The 24,188-nt window shown below is 41.4% G+C and overlaps 1 protein-coding gene across 1 annotated transcript in view; it reads right to left on the bottom strand.

Moving 5' to 3' along the window:
- Positions 1 to 24,188, bottom strand: part of mmp24 (matrix metallopeptidase 24) — a 109,645-nt gene that overhangs the window by 57,537 nt on the left and 27,920 nt on the right. The window contains exon 2 of the mRNA XM_033625871.2: positions 2,468 to 2,616. Within this exon, the coding sequence (XP_033481762.2) occupies positions 2,468 to 2,616 (149 nt within the window). The remainder of the gene's footprint in view (positions 1 to 2,467; positions 2,617 to 24,188) is intronic.

Here is a 24,188-nt window from a genome sequence, read left to right on the forward strand (position 1 = left end):
GTTACGCATGTCGGTCAGTAGGTTAATTTTGCTACTCCTCAGTTTACTGCACTCTGCACCAACTGGGTCTGGTGGGGGCTTGCTAGCGGCGCTGCTCATCCAGCAATTACCACAAGTAATGCCATCCTGACCCAATGGTGTTGCTGTGGAAATACTGTGTCAACCCTCCACCCTCCACCCAGGTCGCTCCGGTGAGTATGGGGCTCATTTTTTAGCTGCAAACTCTCTTTAGCATCACTGTTAGCTATGTTTGTACTGTTAGCAGTGTCAGCACGTCAAGTGATGCTAATAGTATAGTATAGTCAATAGTAACATTTGGTGAAGAGCGCAATATGACTTGTTTAGGACTTGGGTTTTGTCAGGCTTGACTTGGGACTTAAGTGCATAGACTTGTGACTTATTTGTGACTTGCAATACAATGACTTGGCCCTCCTCTGGAACATTCTGTCACTCTGTTTCAGTCATTTACCCACACCCTGTATAAAGTGTAAGAAGACAACCAGTTTTCCTACAGCAGTTGTCAGTTACCATGACAACAACTGCAAAGACGATGGCTGACGGTGACAGCAGTTCTAAATTAAAAACTTAAAAAGAGTTAAATTAAAAATCCCTGTTGGCCAATCGGCAACACAAATTGGAGTTCACCGAGCTCAAGCAGGAAGCTGCTGCACACTGAGGCTAAAAATGTCAGGCCAATTAGAATCCATTTATAATCAGTTATAATTCATCTGTATGGCCTTTAATCGTAACTGCAGTCTGAAAAGGTTTCATAACAACCATGAAATAATGTTGAATCGCCCACACAAACCAGATTTGTTTGTACAACCCAGCTGGGAGATTGAATAAGGGGGATCACATTTAAAGCAGCAATGATCAATAGTTCTGACTGGATCCAATCACTGGGTGTGACGTGAACATGGTGGCATGCAGTGACAAACACACCTGAGGTGTCACCTGACTCTGCAGCTGCTCTCAGCTCTGCACAGCTTAATGGAGTCTTTACTGTTTTGGTTCAGTCTAACATACTGTACACTACCTGCTCAGCACCAGTAGACAGTTAGCGACTAGCTGGTGAACACAGTGGAGCTTTCACCTTCAGGAGCTGGAACTCAAACGGAGCTCAAAGGAGAAGGAATATTAGACCTACACTTGTGAGGTGGCCAGAAATAAAACTTTGTCTGCTGGATGTGGAAATAGCAACATTCACTTAGGTTGTTCTTATATTTCATTCTGTTAAGAGAAAATACAAGACAAGTCAACTCCAGATGCACGGACCGTTCTTCACCATCCAAATCTGCTCTTAGCTTTGCTGACTGATGAATCCCACTTGATCATAAGTAATTTATTGGCATAAGCAATAAACACTTTATAAGGACAGGTGTCATGTCATGTGCAAAGACTCTGAGGGTGCTTTCGCACCTGTCCTGTTTGGTTCGGTTCAATCAAACTAAAGTTCATTTGCCCCCACAGTGTGGTTCAAACACAGCAGTCACCCTCAGGTGTGAACACACCAAAACAACCAGACCGAGACCTTCTTGAAGAGGTGGTCTCAGTCCGGTTCCAAAGGAACTCTGGTGCGGTTGGTTTGTGGTGAGAAGGTGTTCCGACCTGGATGTGAAGCAACTGCAGTCACATGACACATTGTTTGGGTTAAACATGAGTATGTTACAGTCCTGGAGGATTATTAATGTGCACCTCCTCCTGTACTGCCTTAATATGCACATTCAGCACATCCAATGCATCAAAACATTGTTTTCTAGTTGGAGCCGCGCCTCGTTTTCAAACTGTATGCTTTGACTAAAATGAACAATGACAGTAATATAGTCCATGATGAGCAGCGCTAAAATCAACCTGCGTAGTTGTCCCTCCATTGTGACATTAGAAAGTGTCACATTTATCTTGCAAGTGTACTCTTCTATAACGTTTGCTTTACTTCCTGGATTTTTCTCACACAAGGCATTTGATCTGGTCCTCTTGTAAATGCTGCCGTGAGAACACGAACCAACTCTAGGCAATTATACAACTTTGGAACAACATGAGTCCCTGATTCAGACCAAAGGAGACGACTCTAGGGCTGACAGCAGCCTAAAATAAAAGCAAAAAGAAGAAAACACTGGTGACTCCAAGAAACCAGTGGGTACTTACAAAATAAGAACAAACTGTGGATATGAACAGATCTTATATCGCTGCCTGCATGAGGCCCACTGTCTTATATCGATCATAGGCCCATGAAACTGTATCGTGGCAGACTTTTGATATCGGCAAATATCGTATTGTTGTCCAAATAATCAATATAATATCTCATTGGGATGAAACTTGTGATTTCCTCCCCTGGTATATAGGACACAATGTAGCAGATTTGGGACAGATTCAGGTGGGGAGCCGTAACTTGAGTAACACTGGATTAATGGCTTATCTTTAGTGCTCTCTTTTTTATTGTGCAAACACAAACACATGAGTGACTCACTCTATAGTCGTCTTGTCCAGTATTCCCGTCACAGGGATGCCGTAGAAGCGCTGCATGGCAGCCACGGCAGACTGCATGGCGTTCTCCTCTCGTAGGTCTGACGTGCGGACGTCGTGAGGCAGCAGGTAGCCATAGTTCTCCAGCCACGTCTGAGAGAGAGGGAAGAGGTAAAAAGACAAGGAGGAGAAGTTTGTTAATACAGTTAGAATCCATTACAATGCTTACTTTATCTCAGGGTTCAGTTTAACCACTTAAGATAGTGTCACAGATGCTGACAAGTGGCTAACTTACTAACTGCTGAGTTGTAGATGCTCAGCAACACAGTCAGCAGCTGTAGCAGTGACACAGCTCAGAGAGTGTGCTGAGGTACTTTGAAACCTTTAGTGCCTCATTGCTGCTGTTTGCATCAAAATATATGCTCCTTCTCAGAGTCCTTACTCAGTCATATCTGAACACACAGACATGATACAAATATTTTTAGATTGACTGTATCTCTGATGTCCATCACTAATGAAGTTTATGAAAACATAGAAACAAAGAGAGCTGCAGAACTCGCCTTAGGATCATCACATCTTAACTTTTCTTCAGTATCATAGTAAACACGCGACAGTTGTTCGTACACCCATGGACACACTGCAAACAGGAACTGCTAATAGCATGCACCATAATATCAGCACATCATCAGTATTGGCTTTATTGTATTGCCTCTACTCTGAGCTCCCTCCTCACCCTGCCTCTCAGGCTGAGCCCAGCCACCCAGTCTGTCACCCAGTCTTTCACGTCTCCATCTGCTGGTGGGCCATCATGTTAAGAATATGCATGTTTAATATGATGTTAATTCCACTACAGAAGAGATGATGATCACTTAAATTAGGATGGAACAAAGTGGATATATCAATAACGGTTACCCGTCAAATGAGTTGTTACATATCGGCAAAAAATCCAAAATCTTGCATCTCTTCTTTTAACGGTTTTATATTTGCCAAAATGTAAAAATAAAAATATAGATAGCCAAAATATAACAAGCCGCTCAAGCAGCCCACAGCTTACTCACTGCTTTCATGGCAATAATGTAGATTTGACTTTGAAAACCAATTAAGGCAAAAACACACCGACCCATCAACAGCAGCCTGAGATATAAAGTAAGTATTCAAACAACAGATGTGGCATTTTACATTAAAGTTCTCTCTTTAGTGAAGTTTTCCTCTGATGCAGCGAAGCAGAACAAGAGAGAGGAGGGAATAAAGGGTGTGGTGACGACTGAAAGAGGATGAAAACAGACTGTGGAAAAGAGAGAGGACACAGAGAGATTTATGGACTGTGTCAGAGAGAAACAGAGAGAAAGAGATGAAAGGACAAGGAAAGCGCCATTCCTCCCAAAAATCTCACAGAAAATTTGATTCACACTGATCCAAAATCGATGCTGAATCCACAAGTTTCCTGGGATGATTCTTATTATGTCGTATTTTTCACTTTGCAGTGCGCCTGTCTCTTTAATATGACATAACACAATCTCACAGCCCTCCTGAGAGGGGGGAGAGGAAGATGAAGAAGGGAGAGGAACAAGAGAGGTAAATGAAGAAGAGGGAAGAAAGGAAGAGAGAAAATAGAACGAAGGGAGTTGAAAGAGAGAAAGAGCAGCAGGCAGAAAGATGAGAGAGGGGAGAGGAGGGTGGGGAGAGATAACAAGGGGGGAGGTTGAGCCCTTCTCCACAGTAGATCATTAATATTTCAAAGTGTGCGCCAGGCTCTCCCAGCCAGTCCGAGCCCAGTACCCAGCGCTCTGCTACAACATGAACGTCTGCCTAACCACCATGACGGACGCGGAGAGGTTAGCAGTGCCGAGGGATCCAGACTGTCATTTATCCCGAAGAGAGAAATATTCCCCGTCTGATCACAGCCGACCTCGAACAGTTACACACTCACAACCTTATACACACTTTAACGTGTGAGGAGATAAACCCCTGATTTCTGTTTCATTCTAAAACATAATATCATCATTTGAAACAAAATAAAGAAGACATTTTGATAAAGCAGTAACTTAAAATATGTTTAATGGGTTCGATATAAAAACCTGTAACTTGATTTAAGTCTGCCAACATAATGTGATATTTAATGAAGGATCAGTTTTCCTTTGTTGGTGATAAAACATCTAACGAGCTCTGTCTCTGAGCTCGATGCCACTAAATCCTACAGAGGAGAGACGGCTGTAAGTTTCCTGTTCTGTGCTTCTATCAGGTGTCTGTCGACAGATAACAACCCAAACATCTTAGCGCCAGACTTGAAATATTTTATTGGCAAATAACATTACCTGCAGGATACACTGTGCTAAAGAAAGCAGCATCCATGCTAACATCTTTTTATTTTAAAACGTTCTCTGTACACACAATCATTTCAGCACCGTTTCAGAAATAATCTCCATCTGTACTAACTAGGGCTGAGTATTTTTTTTAAATTATAATACCAGAAAGGGGTGTAAGGAACCATTGATCTGGATCTATATATCAATTCAATGACCAAGGATTCCAGTATCATTGATGCAAAGTGAAAACATCAATCTATATTGTCATCTTTGGGATGATTGTTGTTTTGAAAGTTTCTGACACCGTCAAACAGCAGCGGGCAGACGATAGCGTGCAGTAAAGAGAAAGACGATGAGGATAACGTTATATACTTAAGCAATATCACACGAGAGGGAGTGATGTTGTACTGTGATATCGTCACGGCTGTGATTCGGTCATAGGCACGAGGCCGCAGGCCGAGTGCCGAAGAAAATCACTGCCGTGACAATTTACGAGTATAACATCACGAGCTCGAGTGTGATATTGCTTTTATACAACAGTTCAACAGTTAAATAAGCGAGGCTGATTAAGAAATGTTGAAAAATGAGGACAAAATAGATAATTTAAGCATTTTATTTGTCTTCCGCCAACAAAAATAGTTCCCTCAGGACTCCGCTGTCACCGTTGCTATGTAACGCAGACATGGTGCGCCAGGCACTTACTCTTTATACACATTTATCTGCACGTTTCCATTAATTGTGCAGCCGGTGAAATAAGTCTCTGGTGACTGCATGGTGGACTGTGGCTTCACAGGCACAGCCGACTCTGCCTTCTGATCTGACAGTATGTTGCTTTTCTCCAAGTCATTGAGCTCCGCTGATGAAACACTGACAAACCTGGATGTGCGCCCAGATGGATTCAGCTTCTCCTCTCCCTCATCTTCCTCTGATAACCATTCATAGTTCAATTCAAAACTTATTTTAGGAAATAAATCCATATTTCTGGCTGTTTGACAGTGGATGAATTAATTAGCCTACAATGCAACTGCTGACCTAACTGACACTAACCGTCAGTTTTGATTTGATTGTTGATTGCAATCAGCTGTGAGGCGGAGTGATACATACACAGTGAAATAACCGTGATGTTATACTCCAATATCGTCACCGTTTTACTGTCTCTCGACCAATCAGATTGCAGGGCCGGAACTAACTGTTGTATAATCCAGCATAAATCAGCAGAGTGGAAATATTTCCAATTTCGGAGAAAAAACCCCGGCACATGCTGTATGTAAACTATGCCCTTATGAGATAAAACATGAAATGACATGACCTGCCTGGATGGTAGGGCCGTAACGGTACATGTATTTGTGTCGAACTGTTCGGTATGCGACTTTCGGTTCAGCACGACCTTGTACTGAATTATTGGGCGCAGGATATTATTTTATTTTATTTTGTTTTATTTTAATTCCGTTTTTGAGAGCCGAACCATTTAAAATATCTAGTTCCCCGACGGACATAATTGAGTGACGGACCGAGTCCGACTGTAAATCTCCGCTTTCACTTTGTGCAGCACATTCTCGCATTTTGACAACATGGCAAGTGAGCCTGACGAACCTGAAGACCCACCCACAAACCTTAAGTCCTCCGTTTGGGAACACTTTGGTTTCAGGGTAAAATACGAAGATGGAAATAAACAAGTGGACAAGACAAAAGCAGTGTGCCGACACTGCAGAACAGCGGTCGGGTATGTACTTGGAAACACGTCTAACATGCTAACGCATCTAAAGCAACACCACCCGAGTTTGAACGTTAACCGGCACGACTAGAAAAAGCAATCTGGTGCAAACTACAATATTGTCGTCGTTTAAAAAGAAAGAGCGTTTCCCTGACCACTGCGCTAAAGAAATAACCAACGCCATTGGAGTTGAGTAAAATTGTTTAAGCTGCACTTTAGATATAAGCATGTTTTGTTTACTGCACTTTAACAAAGTGGGAAAGCTAAGTAAGTTCCTAGTAAAACTGAATCTGAGCAGGCTTTAAAGCTGACCAGCTGCACTATACTTTTTATTTTAATTGAGTAAAACTGTTAAAGCAGAAATTTATATTTATATTTTTCATTCAAAAAATGTGTTAAAAAAACAGCAGAATTTTATTTTTCACTTTAATATTTCTATTTTCATTCAAACAATGTGAAAAAGCAGGATTTTATATATATTTGTTTCATTCAAAAATTGTGTAAAAAGAGTTAACTGCTGTGGTGGTATGTTTTAATAAGGTTACCAATAAGTAAAAGATATTTAATAGTTGTCTATTTTTTTCCATTACTGTACCGAAAAAAAACGAACCGTGACTTGTGTACCGAGGTACGTACCGAACCGAGATTTTTGTGTACCGTTACACCCCTCCTGAACGGGCATCTCATTCTGCTAACTTGTCACTACAGCAACATCAGCTGCTCTGTTTCAACAATGTTGGGCTAAAAAATCGTGCATGCAGTGTGAAATTCAGCTGTGTTGTTCTGACGGGAGACGCAGTGACTTAAACCAACAGTGAGTTAGAAAAAGTCTAAACAACATGTCATTTTTTAAGTAATGAAGGGAGGAAAGTCCGCTAGCTGTGAGGCTAATTTATGCAATGTAAACATGTGTAGGCTAATGATGGGTAACTAGCAAAAAACAAATGACATGTCTGTGAACCTTGACAGCTATTATTGAGCTGAATTTTATACCTTTGTTGAATTATCTTGTTGTTTTATGTCTGTTGGGAGAAGTGTGTCTATATTAGACAGACAGGCCTGAAGTTTTAGAAAAAAGGTGCTGGTTTAGGTTAAAATGAAAAGATTTCTACCAGAAAGGACTTTCTGGTAGAAATAAGAGAAGAGATCTCTTGAGACTAACAATGAGGTAGAACTGTTACTGGCAGTAACATATAAGACGATCAAGGTAGTTGAGAACAAATTTAGAGTTGTTGCAAAGTCATCAAATGATTATCCATCTCCAGTGGAAGCCACACAAGAAAACACAAAATCACAAAAGGCATGCAGACGTAGCTCTGATGTTTTGGCTTGACACATCATGACTGATGAAACCTACTCAAAAAGTGAAAGTGTGTGTGCGTCATCATTTCCAAATGTCTCTGTTTTTGCTTGTTCAGACAAAAACGCAATCCCATACTTTCAAATTAAAACAGGATTAGCAGCATTTTCAAAGTCTCCATTTCAGAGGTGTGGCATGGACGCTAGATGTAAACGTAGTAATAGTTATACATCTTGAAACCATATTAGTGTGGATGAAGCCTGACTGTTGTGTTTTCTTCTAAACACATTTGTTTCCATCCCAGGTTGCTGCTGCACAAAAAATGGAGGATGTGTGAAACAAGCTATGTGAGTGCTGGTCTCTAACTCCACTGTTTAGCTAACGTATTTAGACTGTGATCTGCCTCTAATCCTGAATGTAAATGTGAACACAATGTGTCACACGGTCCATGAGCCGAAAGGAAACTGAGCGCTTACAATCCAATTAAAAATCTGTGGTGATGACAACATCGCTGCTCTCTAACAAAACATCTCAATCTGAGTCCTGTAATTGAATTCTGGTCCATGCAGACGACGATAAAAGAAAAAAAAAGAAAGGAAAAAAGAAAAGAAAACAGAGCTCCGGGCCAAATTCAACAAAAACGACTGTCAAGAACAAGACCTCTATTTGAAGAAGACAAAAATAATGATTACACAGTTTAATCTATAAGAACAAAATCAACAGTGCAGTCTTAACAAGTGTTGAGATTTCAGCAAACATCAATGTTGTTCTTCATGAAGGTTTTGTGTGTCTTTTTCATTTCTCTAAACTAGTTATTATACACTGAAGTACTGATATCACAGTGTTTCCAAATCATTAATATTTCATTCTCCCTCAGCAACTGACTGTCACGTGCAACACAAAAGTGGCCAAAAAGGTTTTGAAAGAGAAACTGTTTATTTAGAGTGTGTGTGTGGCTGTGAGTGTCCTTAGCCCCTTACCGTAACCCTAACTTAAACCTAATTGTAACCTGAACCCTAAAACCAAGTCTTAATCCTCATACAGTCCTTTAAAGAATGAAGGCCAGCCAAAATGTCCTCACTTTCCAAAAATGTCCTCGCTCTGTTGCTAAATCACATGCTGTGGTCCTCACTTTGCAGCATGTACAAGAAAAATCACACGTCTTTATCACAAAGTGAGGACACCTTAACAAAACATGCATAGCGAGGACCAGCCTCCCTCATGGAGTCATCTTTAATAGAAGTGCCACTTTAAATTAGTAGTAACAAAATTATGATCCATCCCTCTTAATAATACTTTTAAACATATAAATAACTTGGTTCAAGGCCTGAACGAGCACTGCAGGGACCTAAACTAAACTAAAGGTTGAAGTAATCACAAATAATTAGTTAATGTGGTTTTGATGTAGAATTTTAGATCTTATTAGACAACTCATTTTGACAGATGTAAGAAATTTATGAAATTGACTTGATGGTCACACACACACACACACACACACATACGCAGATACACAGACACACAGACACATACACGCAGATACACAGACACACAGACACACACACAGCACTCTCTGCAATGACGTCTCCAAGGACCACGATACTGCATTAGTCAGTATGTTTGTGTGTATGTCCATGCATGTGTCTTTATACAGCCTGTGTTGCTGTGTCTCTATGCAAGTGTGTGTGTGTGTGTGTGTGTGTCCCTGTGTACTCTGCTGACGAGTGGGCCAGCTGCTGCTGGCTCAGAGGAAGCAGTTTGAATTAAATAATTCACCAGCTGCTATTATACAACAATTACTACAGTGCCATCAAAGCTCTGAACACACACACACACACACACACACACGAGTTTCATACAACATGAGTGCAGCAACATAAATCACTGGTGAGATTAAAACCGCCCAGCCAGTTCTCATTCCAAAGACGTCAAATAACAGGGCTTTGTCAGTGATTCTTACCTTTTGCGGCAATATGACACGCCGCTGGGTGGCGTCAGTTTGTAACACTGCCAAACAGAACCTTTTGTTGGTGTTATTATATGCCACCAGTCAGCTGTCATGGCAATATGATCATGGATGGGCGACATCAATTCATAATGCAGCTGGATGGCACCTATCGTAGCAGTATGATACGCCACAGGACGATGTCAGTTTGAAACACTGCCGATAACAATGCAATATAGAGTGCTTGAAAGTCCCTGTAGGGCGGGCGGGAGGGGCGGTGGATGGATCCAACAACTCCTGGACTTTCACCCTAGAAACTGGTTTTCACTTCCTGTAAGAATGTGGAGCCAAACCATGGTGGGTTTTTTCTAAACCTAACCATGTGCTTTTACTGACATCCCGGCGTTGGTTGTGGCGTCCCAGAACGTCAACAGCAGAAGCAGAACACTCAGTACATACTATGTTGACTTGAAAGTCCACTGACAAAGAGGCGAATATGACGGCTTGGGATGAGAACGTGTTGCAGCCGAACGTGTTGAACCTCCATATGTGAACATTTTTAATTAATATTTTTCTCTGGCTCGGACAAAAAGGTTTCCCACAGCTGGCGGACAGTGATTCATCGGATGTTCTCAGAGTTTGGGAAACCACAGAGACACAAAGTTCAGTAACCAGCTCGTGAACATAAAGCCTGAGAAACACAATTATCCGGAGAGGACAAGAGGAGAAGCAGTCACGGATTATAGAGGTGCTCCCCGCAGAGAGGCTGCTGCACACTCAAAGGAGGAGAGTTTCACTGCCCTGCAGGACAAAATGATCAAATTATGTCTTCAGCACGTTGCCTGGATTTATGATCAAAACCAATAAATGATAACTTCACCAGGTGCCGAGATTTATTGCTTTCAAAGCTTAATTTATTTCCTGAAAACTAAGATAAAACATTCCTACTGCTGTTTTCACTGCTCGACAATCACATCACGTAACATTTTAGATAGAAAAGGTAAAGACACAGTTGGGACTTTTTTGACACAGCAGTATGCACACATAGGTGACATCTATAAATGTATCAGGTGCTTCTTAAAGGTCCAGTGTGTACAATTCAGGGGGATATATTGGCAGAAATGAAATATAATAAGTATGTTTTCTTTCGTGTATAATCACCTTAAAATAAGAATCATTGTGTTTACGTTACCTTAGAATGAGCTGTTTATATCTACATAGGGAGCAGGTCCTCGTCTACAGAGATCACCATTTTGCACCACCATGTTTCTACAGTAGCCCAGAACGGACAAACTACACACTGGCACCAGAAAGGGACATTAGGATTTTTGCATCAGTCACTGTAGTTAGCAGTGTCTCTCACAGAAGTTCTAACTTTCCATTTGTTTATTTATTATTTTTTGCCTGTGTGTCCTCATGCATCAGTCTGTGTCCCTTCTCAAAAGTCTGAGATTTTTGCGGGACCCTGAATGCAGTGCAGGCGGAGCTCTTCATGTGTTCTCATTTCTCCTTGACTGTAGTTTGTGGAGTTGTGCGGTGGATAACTGTTCAGTCGATCTGATCAGAGCTGATCAGATCAGATCGATGGATGAGAGGAGCAGCTGTTTGTGAGTGACAGCAAAGTTTTGAACAATTTAGTTTTACTTTCACTGCGCCTGATTTTCTGCTGCTCTGTCTGTGCCCAGAGTACACTCTGTGCTTCAAGAATGTGGTGCAATGAATAACCAGATGGTTATATATATTTCAGCAGTGCTCCTTATTAACGATTCACCTCCAAAGATAGAAAATCAAAACGTGGCTGCAGATATTGCCACAAATAAATCAATGTATGGAAAATCCTGTTTAGCAGTCCGTCCACAATGAGCAGTGTCAAAAAACATAGATTTCATATCATAGAGAAAATGTGAGCACAGATTAGCAGGAGCTAGGCTGCCACTATCTACCACTAATGCCTTGTTTCCACTTTTGTATGTGACAGGTGTCTGTAGATTCATAAATATACGGACGATGCCTCTAGTGTGTGTCCAGCGCAAGGGAGTACATTTCTTCATGGATAGAAACCTGTAGCCGTGGGGGAGGGGCTAATTTTGTCCGTTTTCTGCCATCCAGTAGTTTGAAAATAATACCGGGAAGAAAGAGGACCTGTCAGGTATGTGGCATGTTTTGTGAAATATTTAATCAAAAAGACTAAATGAGTAATAATGACAACCCGACTGGATATAACGGGTAAGTATATTTTAGCATAATAACATTACATTCTTTTTCATTACACAAACTCACTTGATGATCAACACAGGAAACTGAATTGAAGGAAATAGCCTGTTAGCTAGTTAGTAGGCTGTTAGCTAAGCTAGCATATTGTCATATAGTCTCTCTCAATTCCACCACAAAAGCTGAATTTTAACATACTTGAGGCAAATTCCAGACAGAAATATCGCTGAGGGGAGGAGTTTTGCAGGAACATTGGATATTACAGAGATTTCCATTGGAATGAATGGACTCCTGGTTCATCTCTGTACACATGCGTAAGTGTAAACGAGGGGTTAATCCCCCTTAATCTTACACACTGGACTTTTAATTTGCACATAAAAATAGTTCAAATGACAGGACTTTGAAACAAAATAAAAAAAAAAACAACAAAATTTCAAACCAGGAAAAATGTCTACACTTAGCTTTAACGGAAACTAGCTCTTTAATTATCTATGTTAGCTCATGTTGTTTTGTTGGGGTGAGTAATTTAATACATGTGATTTGTGTAAACGCAGATAACATGCTGCTGTTATTCTTGCATGATGTTTAAAAAGGTTTCTAAATACATTCTAAATATTTTCTAATACATCTGTATATTGTATCTTATATATCTGGATGAGAGTGCAGCAGTCACACTTGTTTACTACTCAGAGATGTGTTTCAGAACGCTCACAGGGTTCAACTCGGGTTCAGTTTTTCTGCATAAACTTTTGACAGAAATCATAAAAATACAGTGAAACACAAACTGTGATGCTGGGATGTAGAGACCTCATAAATATCACAGCAAATAAAAAACACAGAAGGGTCATAACACCATAACAGAAGTGTTTTAATTTAAATATATTAACGATGCTTTAACTCAAATCACACTCTGAACAAAGCTTCACTGTTGTAACCAGTGTTAATGTTTCTGTTTATTGGATGCAGTGACTCTGAACTGAGCTTCAGAAACCCCCTGCAGCTCTCTGAAGATGACAGTGAACAAAATATAAATCAAAATAAAATGAAACAACTTACTGCACAATAAATACCTCGAACTCTAGTGTTTAGTTCAGGCTGACCCACAAAATGAATATTCACTCTGCTAACAGAGCAGTAAATCATCGGTTTAGACTCACTTTGAGACAACTACGCAGGTTGATTTTAGCGCTGCTCATCGTGGACTATATTGCTGTCATTGTTCATTTTAGTCAAAGCATACAGTTTGAAAACAAGGCGCAGCTCCAACTAGAAAACAATGTTTTGATGCATTGGATGTGCTGAATGTGCATATTAAGGCAGTACAGGAGGAGGTGACATTAATAATCCTCCAGGACTGTAACATGCTCATGTTTAACCCAAACAATGTGTCATGTGACTGCAGTTGATTCACATCCAGGTCGGAACACCTTCTCACCACAAACCAACCGCACCAGAGTTCATTTGGAACCGGACCGAGACCATCTCTTCAAGAAGGTCTCGATACGGTTGTTTTGATGTGTTCACACCTGCACAAATGAACCGCACTGAGGGGGCAAACCAACTTGAGTTCAACTAAACCGAACCAAACGTGGCAGGTGTGAAAGCAGCCTTAGACACTTAAAGATCCAGTGTGTCAGGTTTAAGGGGATTCAGTGGCAGCTACACTGAGGATTACAGATTGCAACCACCTGCAACTTCTCCTGGTTGGAATTCCTTCAGTGTTCATTGTTCAGTTTTCACCGCAAGCTGAATAATCTGCAGAGGTCTCTTCCTCTCCAAAACAGACTTGTTAACTTAAACCAGTAACAACACTGAATAAAGCAGTTTTATGTTATAAATCAGTGTTTCTCCAATGCTGTTTGGCGGGTCGGAGACGTTCAGCCCGCCTCGCTAATCCAGATGTTGAAATAACCCATGTTTACATTTTCTGGACAAGCAAACAATTTTGGTTGTGAAAACACTGGACAGTAGTCCTTAAGAGGCGAGGTGGCAGCTGATGTTTTAATGCTGTAAAAATGTCTTGGAGGAGGCTGGGCTGGATGTTGAGCACAGAAAGTATCTGACATTGACACTAGACAACATTTTCTGCATCACACCCAGTCCTGTCACCAGATGAAACTTATTGGTGGATGGGGTTTGACGTTATTTACTTCATTGTTGCAGAAAATTTAGTGTAATTTTGTGAGAGGCTGCTCGACTGCATCAAGATCCTTGAATGATTCACAACATTTTTTCCACGCTTTTCATGCAAAACCAACTCATGCAATGTATTTATTTAGAAATACACAGCATTAAAGGTACACTGTGTTGTGTTTCTGTGCAAAATCCACCTTACAGGCTTGCCATACTGTAAATGACACTGTGACAGCATCTATAACTTTATGTCAGCCAAACAACAGGTCTGTGACAGCATGAAGACAGCACAGTAAAAATGTTTTAGTTATGTACTTCAGTCATGAAGATAAATTCACTGACAGCACAGAGCTGTGGCTCACGACGGTGCCACATTTCTTAAGTGCAGCTGTTGGTAGAAAACGTTCCTGCCACAGCCGATCGATACAGACAAATGACTACAGAACACAAAACTAAATATTACAGAAAACTACCTGGAAAGCTGCTTGAAATAATTAAAACAATAAATATAGCAGATGACAGGGTCAGAGTGTATGACAGAAGAAAAAATATACTTCAGCCTGCTGGAGGTGGAGCTGCTGCAGCTTTACACTCTGGATGTAGAATCCAGACATGCTGTGGTGTTTAACAGTCATTCATTAGTGCCTGAGCACCGACCTGTGTTAGGACCCTGCTGACATTACTCAGTTTATTATCAGTAGTGTTTAGACAAATGAATCGCCTTTTAAAGGGACAAAAGGTGCTCGAAAAGACACTAAACTTTGCACACACATCAGAACTGGGGCAACTTTTGATATTTTAGGGATCTCATGCTCGAGTGTAACAAAATGGCTCGATAGATGTCAGAACATTGTTAGGCACATGTAACATCCCGAGATTTAAAACTAGAATTCATGCCCCGTGGTTGTATGCCTCTGAGCACCAGCCAAGCTGCAGTTACAGTCTCCATCCATGTCAGTGAAAACATGGATGCTTCACACACAGAAGATCTATACAATCAGCACAGTTTCAAGATTAGAGTCACCAATTCAGTATCTGACCAAATGTCTCCCTTTCTGCTCCTGAGATATGATGTGCAGAATATTATGATGTTACTGTGACCTTGACATTTGAACTTTGAAAACTTGAAATCTAATCAGTTCGTCATCGAGTCCCAGTGGACAATTTTGTCAACTTTTAAGAAATTCCCTGAAAGTGTTTGTGAGATAATGCGTTCACGAGAATGGGATACATACGTACAGACAACCTGAAAACATAATACCAACAGCTACAGCCATCGCCAGCACAGAGGCATAAAAAAGTCCATTGGAGCCAATCTGTAAACCCAACAGGAAGTCAGCCGGGGACTATGTTTACATGCACACTAATATTTCACTATTATTCTGCATATGAAAGTATTAATTTGATATGGGTCATGAAAACAGCACATTCTGATAAGATAGTTCCTATTAGGCCTTTTTCTGAATTTAGCATTTACCGATTAAGACACGTCAGATGTGTCGGTATTCTTTGGACATGTAGACAGCACTTTGGGAGTCTGTGACTTGACTAGAGTATTTAACCACAGTTTACAACACACAACCTCTTGTCTAACTGAGTCGAGATGCATGCCTGAAAGAAAAGTCCACATTTCTGGTGTAAAGAAGAAACACAACTACTTCTAAAAATCACCAACAACTTCGTTATCAACAGCTTTCTGGATATATACAATAAGGCAACACCAAGCTTTTCAAGAGGTGGTTGAAGGAATGAGAGGGAGGCTGTTTGCATGGTCCAAGAAGTCCAGCACTGATGGACAACTCATATTTGGATGCAAAGAACTAAAATGAAGCGTAGGGCTGGGTGATATGGCTTAAAAAAACCATTGCGATTATTTTCTTCTCTCTCTTCAGCCAGTTTGAGCTCTGGGAGGCGCTATAGAGTCCCTCTGGCAACAAAAAAATGTATCTAAGAAGTCCTTTATTCCAAGTGCCATCAATATCCTCAACTCAACAAAGTGACTGAGTTTTAAACCACAGACAGACGATGAGTTTATTTAATGTGTTTAAGTGTTTTGTAATGACTTTGTTTTACTGACTGTCTGCTTTTTACGTCTTTTGTGTTTAGTGAGCTGAAGAACAAATTTCCACCCACAGTGGATAATAAAGATAAATTCTATTCTATTCTAGGCTGTATTGCAATACATGATATATATATCTCAATAAATTCAAATCTCCTCTAAACTACTGTAGACTACCAAATTAATAGAATAAACTGCAGTTACAATAAAATTAAATAAGGGGGCTACTGTCATATTATAAAGTTAAATTAAATATGGTATTAATAAAGTTCAACAAAATACTGTTAAATAAATCAAAGTGGAACCACTGGTGCTTTTATTTTCAAGCACCCGGCTCACCTTGGACTGGAAGTGTTGCAGAGAGTTTAACTGTTGATGCTTTAAACATGAGGATTTATTCACTGTAAGCTGGTAACAAACCAACAGCTCTCCAGTTCACATAATAATAGTATTTGCAGTGTAGGGTATGCAAAGTAATGACAAGATGAAGGACAAGATAGAGGCCTTCGCTTTCTGCTGCAAAAACAATGAATGCTCCAGCTATTATGGTTTTTATTTTAGTTCAATATATATACTGGATTATGCAACAATGATCTCCCACTGTCATTACAGGAAAGTACCTGCGTAATTATAGCAAAACACCATGTCTGCACTGCGTGTAATGTACGGTAATGACATGCTGATAGGGAAGACAGAAGAAAACAATGAACGCTGCAGCTATTATGGTTCTCACTTTAGAATCAATTTAAACAGGATCATGCAAACAATGATACCCTGCGGCCATCCACGGGATGTCCGTTATCCATCCGTCCATTTTTATCTGCTTATCCAGGGCCGGGTCGTGGGGGCAGCAGGCAGCTCCTCCTGAGGACCCAGAGGTGTCCCCAGGCCAGAGGGGCTACGTAATCCCTTCAATGTGTTCTCGGGCATGCCTCGGGGCCTCCTATCAGTGGATGCCTCCAGGGCACCTCCAACAGGAGGTGCCCTGGAGGCATCCTGAGGAGGAGCAGCGGATCTACTCCGAGCTCCCTCCGGATGTCTGAGGTCCTTACCCTACCTCTAAGGCCCAGGCACCCAATGGAGGACACTCATTTTGGCTGCTTGTATCCGCAGTCTCATTCTTTTGGTCACTACCCAGAGCTCATGACCACAGGTGAGGGTTGGGACGTAGGGACATCCCAACATCCGTTATTAAAGGGTTAAAGGACGTGTTGAGGCTGCAGCAGAGGACACAGGTCGTACCAGGCAGCTCCCACGTCTGAGTACGTGTGAGTAAATAACTGTTCGGTCAGCATCATCACCCAGCTGAGCACCAGATTAAATTCATACACGAAAGTCTGAGAGACTGTCGTTTCCGTGGTTGGACTTAGATTTGAATGCATCACCTTGCAGTAAACCCTCTGCCTCTGAACATGAGACATTTCTATTTAACTTGTCTCTCCCACACGCCCACTCTCCCTCTGTGGACTACTCATCTATTCAGTTACATAAATTACATGACAACATCAGCAACAAACTAAATTTCCAGCCCCTGGTCTAAAATCTATTCTATAAATCAGAGCACTCTCACTGCAGCATTTCATTTGTATCTGTTGCTTCTGGAAACCACGTGAAGGGTTCAGAAACAGGGACAGTTTGTGTGAGACATTTAAGGATGCATATGTTCAGTTTACATATTCTAAACACAGTTTAAAGCTCCAGTGTGTGTTTAGGATTCAGGGGGGTATACTGGTAGAAATGGGACATAATATAATAAGTATGTCTTCCTTATTGTGTAATCACCTCATGATAAGAACTGTTGTGTTTTCATCACCCTAGAATGAGCCGTTTATATCTACATAGGGAGCAGGTCCTCGTCTAAGCAGATCGCCATGTTGCACCACCATGTTTCTACAGTAGCCCTTAAAGGACAAACCAAACACTGACTTTAGAAAGGGACATTTGCTTTTTGCGTCGGCCTCTATAGCTAGCAGCTTCTCCACGGTAAGCAGCATCTGAAAAGAAGTTTTAAAGTTTAAAAGGGGCTCAGCAGAACGTTCAGTGTGACACTAACGGCACTAACGATGGATTGGAAATGTATTAAGTGTCTGCGAGCTGTAAATTCACCACTTCTAAGCAGAAGGAAGAAGAGTTATCTCAGAGCCTTAGGGTGCAGAATCTCTTCTCCTCTGTGCCACTGCATCACGTCCACAGCTGTCTGTACCAAGGAGTAGCATGAAAGTCAAGAGCGCTCACTCAGCAGGAGACTCTGGGGACCAAAATGTCCCCAGAAGAACACCGCACAGCACTGACTAGCTCAACCTGAAGCACTCTCAGTCGACTGATGAGTCTCTGACTGACAAATCTCTTACTTTAAAAGGGCAGCACCTAGCGTAAAACTTCAATTAATAGCCCAGGCTATTATTTACTGAAATCACTGAGCTGTACAGGACTATATTTGGGACAGGCGTCTAACTGAGACAGGCCTTTATTTGTCAGAATGTGTAGCCATGCTGGGCTAGTAAAAGGGAGTGGCTGTTAAATTGGTATGAGGCTTTTAATTGAAGTTTTCCGGTAACCTGCAAGTCTTTGGACTGTGAGAGGACGCTGGAGCACCTGGAGGTAAACCCACACTGACACTGGAAGAACATACAAACCACACAGAAGGGCTCCAGCTGGCCGGCGGGTTCAAGACCAAAACCCTCTTGCTGTGAGGCAACCGTGCTAACCACTGCATCATAGTGCTGCCCAGAGGGACTCATGACACACATATATATATATATATATATATACATACAGTACAGGCCAAAAGTTTGGACACACCTTCTCATTCAATGCGTTTTCTTTATTTTCATGACTATTTACATTGTAGATTCTCACTGAAGGCATCAAAACTATGAATGAACACATGTGGAGTTATGTACTTAACAAAAAAAGGTGAAATAACTGAAAACATGTTTTATATTCTAGTTTCTTCAAAATAGCCACCCTTTGCTCTGATTACTGCTTTGCACACTCTTGGCATTCTCTCCATGAGCTTCAAGAGGTAGTCACCTGAAATGGTTTTCCAACAGTCTTGAAGGAGTTCCCAGAGGTGTTTAGCACTTGTTGGCCCCTTTGCCTTCACTCTGCGGTCCAGCTCACCCCAGACCATCTCGATTGGGTTCAGGTCCGGTGACTGTGGAGGCCAGGTCATCTGCCGCAGCACTCCATCACTCTCCTTCTTGGTCAAATAGCCCTTACACAGCCTGGAGGTGTGTTTGGGGTCATTGTCCTGTTGAAAAATAAATGATCGTCCAACTAAACGCAAACCGGATGGGATGGCATGTCGCTGCAGGATGCTGTGGTAGCCATGCTGGTTCAGTGTGCCTTCAATTTTGAATAAATCCCCAACAGTGTCACCAGCAAAACACCCCCACACCATCACACCTCCTCCTCCATGCTTCACAGTGGGAACCAGGCATGTGGAATCCATCCGTTCACCTTTTCTGCGTCTCACAAAGACACGGCGGTTGGAACCAAAGATCTCAAATTTGGACTCATCAGACCAAAGCACAGATTTCCACTGGTCTAATGTCCATTCCTTGTGTTTCTTGGCCCAAACAAATCTCTTCTGCTTGTTGCCTCTCCTTAGCAGTGGTTTCCTAGCAGCTATTTGACCATGAAGGCCTGATTGGCGCAGTCTCCTCTTAACAGTTGTTCTAGAGATGGGTCTGCTGCTAGAACTCTGTGTGGCATTCATCTGGTCTCTGATCTGAGCTGCTGTTAACTTGCGATTTCTGAGGCTGGTGACTCGGATGAACTTATCCTCAGAAGCAGAGGTGACTCTTGGTCTTCCTTTCCTGGGTCGGTCCTCATGTGTGCCAGTTTCGTTGTAGCGCTTGATGGTTTTTGCGACTCCACTTGGGGACACATTTAAAGTTTTTGCAATTTTCCGGACTGACTGACCTTCATTTCTTAAAGTAATGATGGCCACTCGTTTTTCTTTAGTTAGCTGATTGGTTCTTGCCATAATATGAATTTTAACAGTTGTCCAATAGGGCTGTCGGCTGTGTATTAACCTGACTTCTGCACAACACAACTGATGGTCCCAACCCCATTGATAAAGCAAGAAATTCCACTAATTAACCCTGATAAGGCACACCTGTGAAGTGGAAACCATTTCAGGTGACTACCTCTTGAAGCTCATGGAGAGAATGCCAAGAGTGTGCAAAGCAGTAATCAGAGCAAAGGGTGGCTATTTTGAAGAAACTAGAATATAAAACATGTTTTCAGTTATTTCACCTTTTTTTGTTAAGTACATAACTCCACATGTGTTCATTCATAGTTTTGATGCCTTCAGTGAGAATCTACAATGTAAATAGTCATGAAAATAAAGAAAACGCATTGAATGAGAAGGTGTGTCCAAACTTTTGGCCTATACTGTATATATATATATATATATATATGTATGATGTGAAAGAAGGTTTTTTTAAAGGTTGATTCATAAATGCGTTAATAAGTTATCTTTGTGCTCATTCAAAGGTAGTTTAATGAAGGACTGAATGACTTTAAAACATCCAGTTAGTTTTTTTTATAATACAGATTCCTTTATTTTCCTGGCACAAAAGGGGAATAAATAAAAACAACAGCAAAACAAACAAACAACAAAACATCAGTACCAGCTATCGGCCCAGAATTTCAAAACAGGTGTGTCCCTATGGCAACGTTATGGTGCATCATCATTTATTTGCTGAGTCTGTTTCCATATCTCTGAGTCCTAAGTGGTAAAGTTTTTAAATTTTAGGATACATATATTTTTTTTCTCTGTCCAATACATTTACAAAATGTGCAAATTAAAATCTGTAAATAAAAAGAGGCTGATAAAAACACACCTTCTGATATATTCTTCTCATGCAGTGAAAAATCTTGCAGCCCAGAGGTTTGTACCCAGCTGAGAGTCTTTCTGCCAGCCTGTCTGTCTGCATCTATGTCCACCTGCCTGTCTGTCTGTCTGTCTGTCTGTCTGTCTGTCTGTGAGCCTGTCTGGCCGTCTCTCTCTGATGCCTCAACCTGTGCGTCAGCCTGCCAGTGTGTCTCCTCCGTCTGTCTGCTGGGATAAAAATAGACCTTATCTCCCCCTGCTAAACTATTTACCGTCTCTCAGCTTGAGTGCAACGGGTGCAACCCGCCAGGCTCTTCCCCGTCCACGCTGTGTGTACGGCCCGATAAGTGGGCTGATTATCATACTGAATATTAGTTTGTCAAACCACCTCAAGGTGTTGTATTGCTTTCTGAGCTTCACTGAGGACACGTCAACAAAATACTGACTCATAAGTACTAAATACGGCACAACCTGACATGACTGTGCATCTTAGTACGGCGGCACTGGATTATATTTTTCATAATAAAATAATCTTTTGTTGTATTTTCACCGATTTTCCCCCCGACTACTAATTTTCCTAGCCTACCAAGAGTCATCATCACGGTCCATTAGTCTCCTGCATGTTTCTGATATGAATGTAATTATTAAATTTGACCTTGACCTTGATTAAATGATATATTTTGGTGGTTTGAGTTGAAGGTGTGAGAAAGAATAGTATCAGTAACATTGTTAACACTGTGCTACATTACAGAGAAATACAAAAGATGTTGAATTTACTATCATACAAGAAAAGGGAAAATGTGAAATCATTATATTTCAGAAGCTCTTTTTTTGCTTGTAAAGGTTTTAAAGGATTAATCAATGATCACATTATTTGACAATTCATTCCGTTTCTATCAATCAACTAATTATTTCAGCCCCATCTTTGTTTGTGCGTCAATCTTTATACCAACTGCAAGGTGAAAGAGGTCATCCAAAAATCAAACAAGAAATTATAAATTCAAATGTCTTATTAAATACACCACTGCTCGTAAACATCTCACCTTGTTCTCACACTGTGGCAGCCTTTTATTTGCACTTACTTCCCAGCGGTTTGGTTGTGGCAGGTACCAAACTGTGCACCTTACATTACAGACACAGTGCACATAATCAAACTCCCCTGGGTGTCCTAGATTGAATATTTCTCAACTTTCACCACGGTGCACATTACGTCAGCGTCAGACAGAGAACACAACAGCAGCACCTGGCGAGAAACAAACACACTCTTAAAAAGGTTCCTGATGAGTAATGCTGAGTTTCCCTGCATCCTCCATTTCGGCCTGCGCTGCTCATCTCTCTCCCCAAGAACAAGTAATCACCATCATCTCTTTTTATTTTTATCTCCTTTATCACCTCAAGAGCGACCGCCTTGCTCCTTTTACTGTTTGAGCTGCTGCTAATGTTAAAGGTAGGCTCTGTAATAGAGGCTGGGTGTCGTTTTCGAAATCTGTCAGTGCTGGTGCCAAAGCGTGACTTGATTTTCTACACAAATACCAGGATTATTTAATAGAAGCAATAATAAATTAATGATACTCATGTCTAAACCTTCATTTGAAGAGTATCAAGACTAATTTTGAGAGAAAATAAAGAACAGAGGCTCGCAGAAAACTAAAATACAATAAATCACAGAGATACAGATTTACACGGGACTATTATCACATGACCTCTGTGTTTGGCTAAATATGGTTGTTAATTTGACGCATTACAAACAGAGCAGATTCGCATGGAATTAAGGTCACAGATTACCTCCTCAATTACAACAACTTACTCAAGATATACCCTGGTATTACTAGTCCCATGAAAATAGGGTTTAAAAGCCCAGACTCACCAAACTGATCTCAGACTAGCGGCAACAAAGGCCCTCTGATGCTTCACCACACATTGGTCGCCTGTGTCTCAGCCAAAAAGTTGCACACAAACACACCGCAAAGACTACAGCTGATGGCCAACCAGCAGGTACAATCTGCGCCTGCATAAGAAAGAATAACTCTCCACACCAGCAGATGGCAGTTGTCTATATTTGTCATTCAAAAAGGGAAACCGGAAGACCGTCATGATGCTAGTTAGCCAGTTAGCATATTAACAGAACAATAGTGTTGAAAGAACAGAGCATATTTCCTGTGCCCAAGTGAACAATAACACAAACCATCAGGAAATGTTTCTGCTAAATAATCCGACTTTATGTAACAAGTTTGTTTTTGTCTCACTCCCTCTGGACTTTAGCTCTTTGTTTACTTTCCTCACTTCCGTTTCTTTTCTTGTGCACAGAGCTGAACTGACAATCAGAGTGATTTCATTCACAGACACTGCTTCAACTTAATAAATCTGCTGGAAAAAAAAACAGATGAGGGCTGACGAGGGCGAACGGTGCAGGACACCCAAAGACAACTAGGGCGACAGATGCTCAGTGATGGCCCAACATTGACCAATGGCCGACCATCGGCTTGGTGTGTCAGAGTCTTAACAGCCGTAACTGTCCACATGATTGCCCAATCACCGGGCACTCATTGTTTTCATGTCCTGTATGAATCCCCATTTCTTTGCCACAGAAACCTGGGGTTTAAAGGAGAAATGTTAGGCACTATTGTTAACTGTCAACTGCCAAATGTAGCTCACCTGTTGCCCAACTGTAACACCAAGGACCTCACTAGCATCTGCTTAGCCTGTTATCACAGTAATTATGGCAACTAGCTATAGAGCATCACCTCATCATCATTATTTGTATTAATGGCCAACATCAACATTTTTTGCAGATAGATACTGTGAGAGGAAGCTGGAGCACCTGGAGGTAAATCTACACTGACACTAGGAGAACATACAAACCACACAGAAGGGCTCCAGCTGGCCGGTGGGTTCAAGACCGAAGCTTACTGCTGTACGTGACAGTTTTCAAACCTCCATGCAACTAGTCTCGCTCACCAGACCTTTCTCAAGAAAAGAAAGGTCTGGCTGGGCCGACTCTCACTTTTCAGATTGGAGAAAAAAACGCTCCGGCTGCTTGTATTTCTTTCAACCAATCACAATCGTTCTGGGCGGTGCCACAGCAACGGTGCGCTTGCAAAAATATTGCCGGGGGGAAACAGGTTTTGGTGTAACACGCCCACAAAAATATCACCTACAGGACGTGAACCATGGCAGAAAAATGGCTACATCCCCGCAAGATCAAACACCGCAAAAG

This window comes from Epinephelus lanceolatus, chromosome 1, assembly GCF_041903045.1.
Source record: "Epinephelus lanceolatus isolate andai-2023 chromosome 1, ASM4190304v1, whole genome shotgun sequence".
NCBI classification, from domain to species: Eukaryota; Metazoa; Chordata; class Actinopteri; order Perciformes; family Serranidae; genus Epinephelus; species Epinephelus lanceolatus.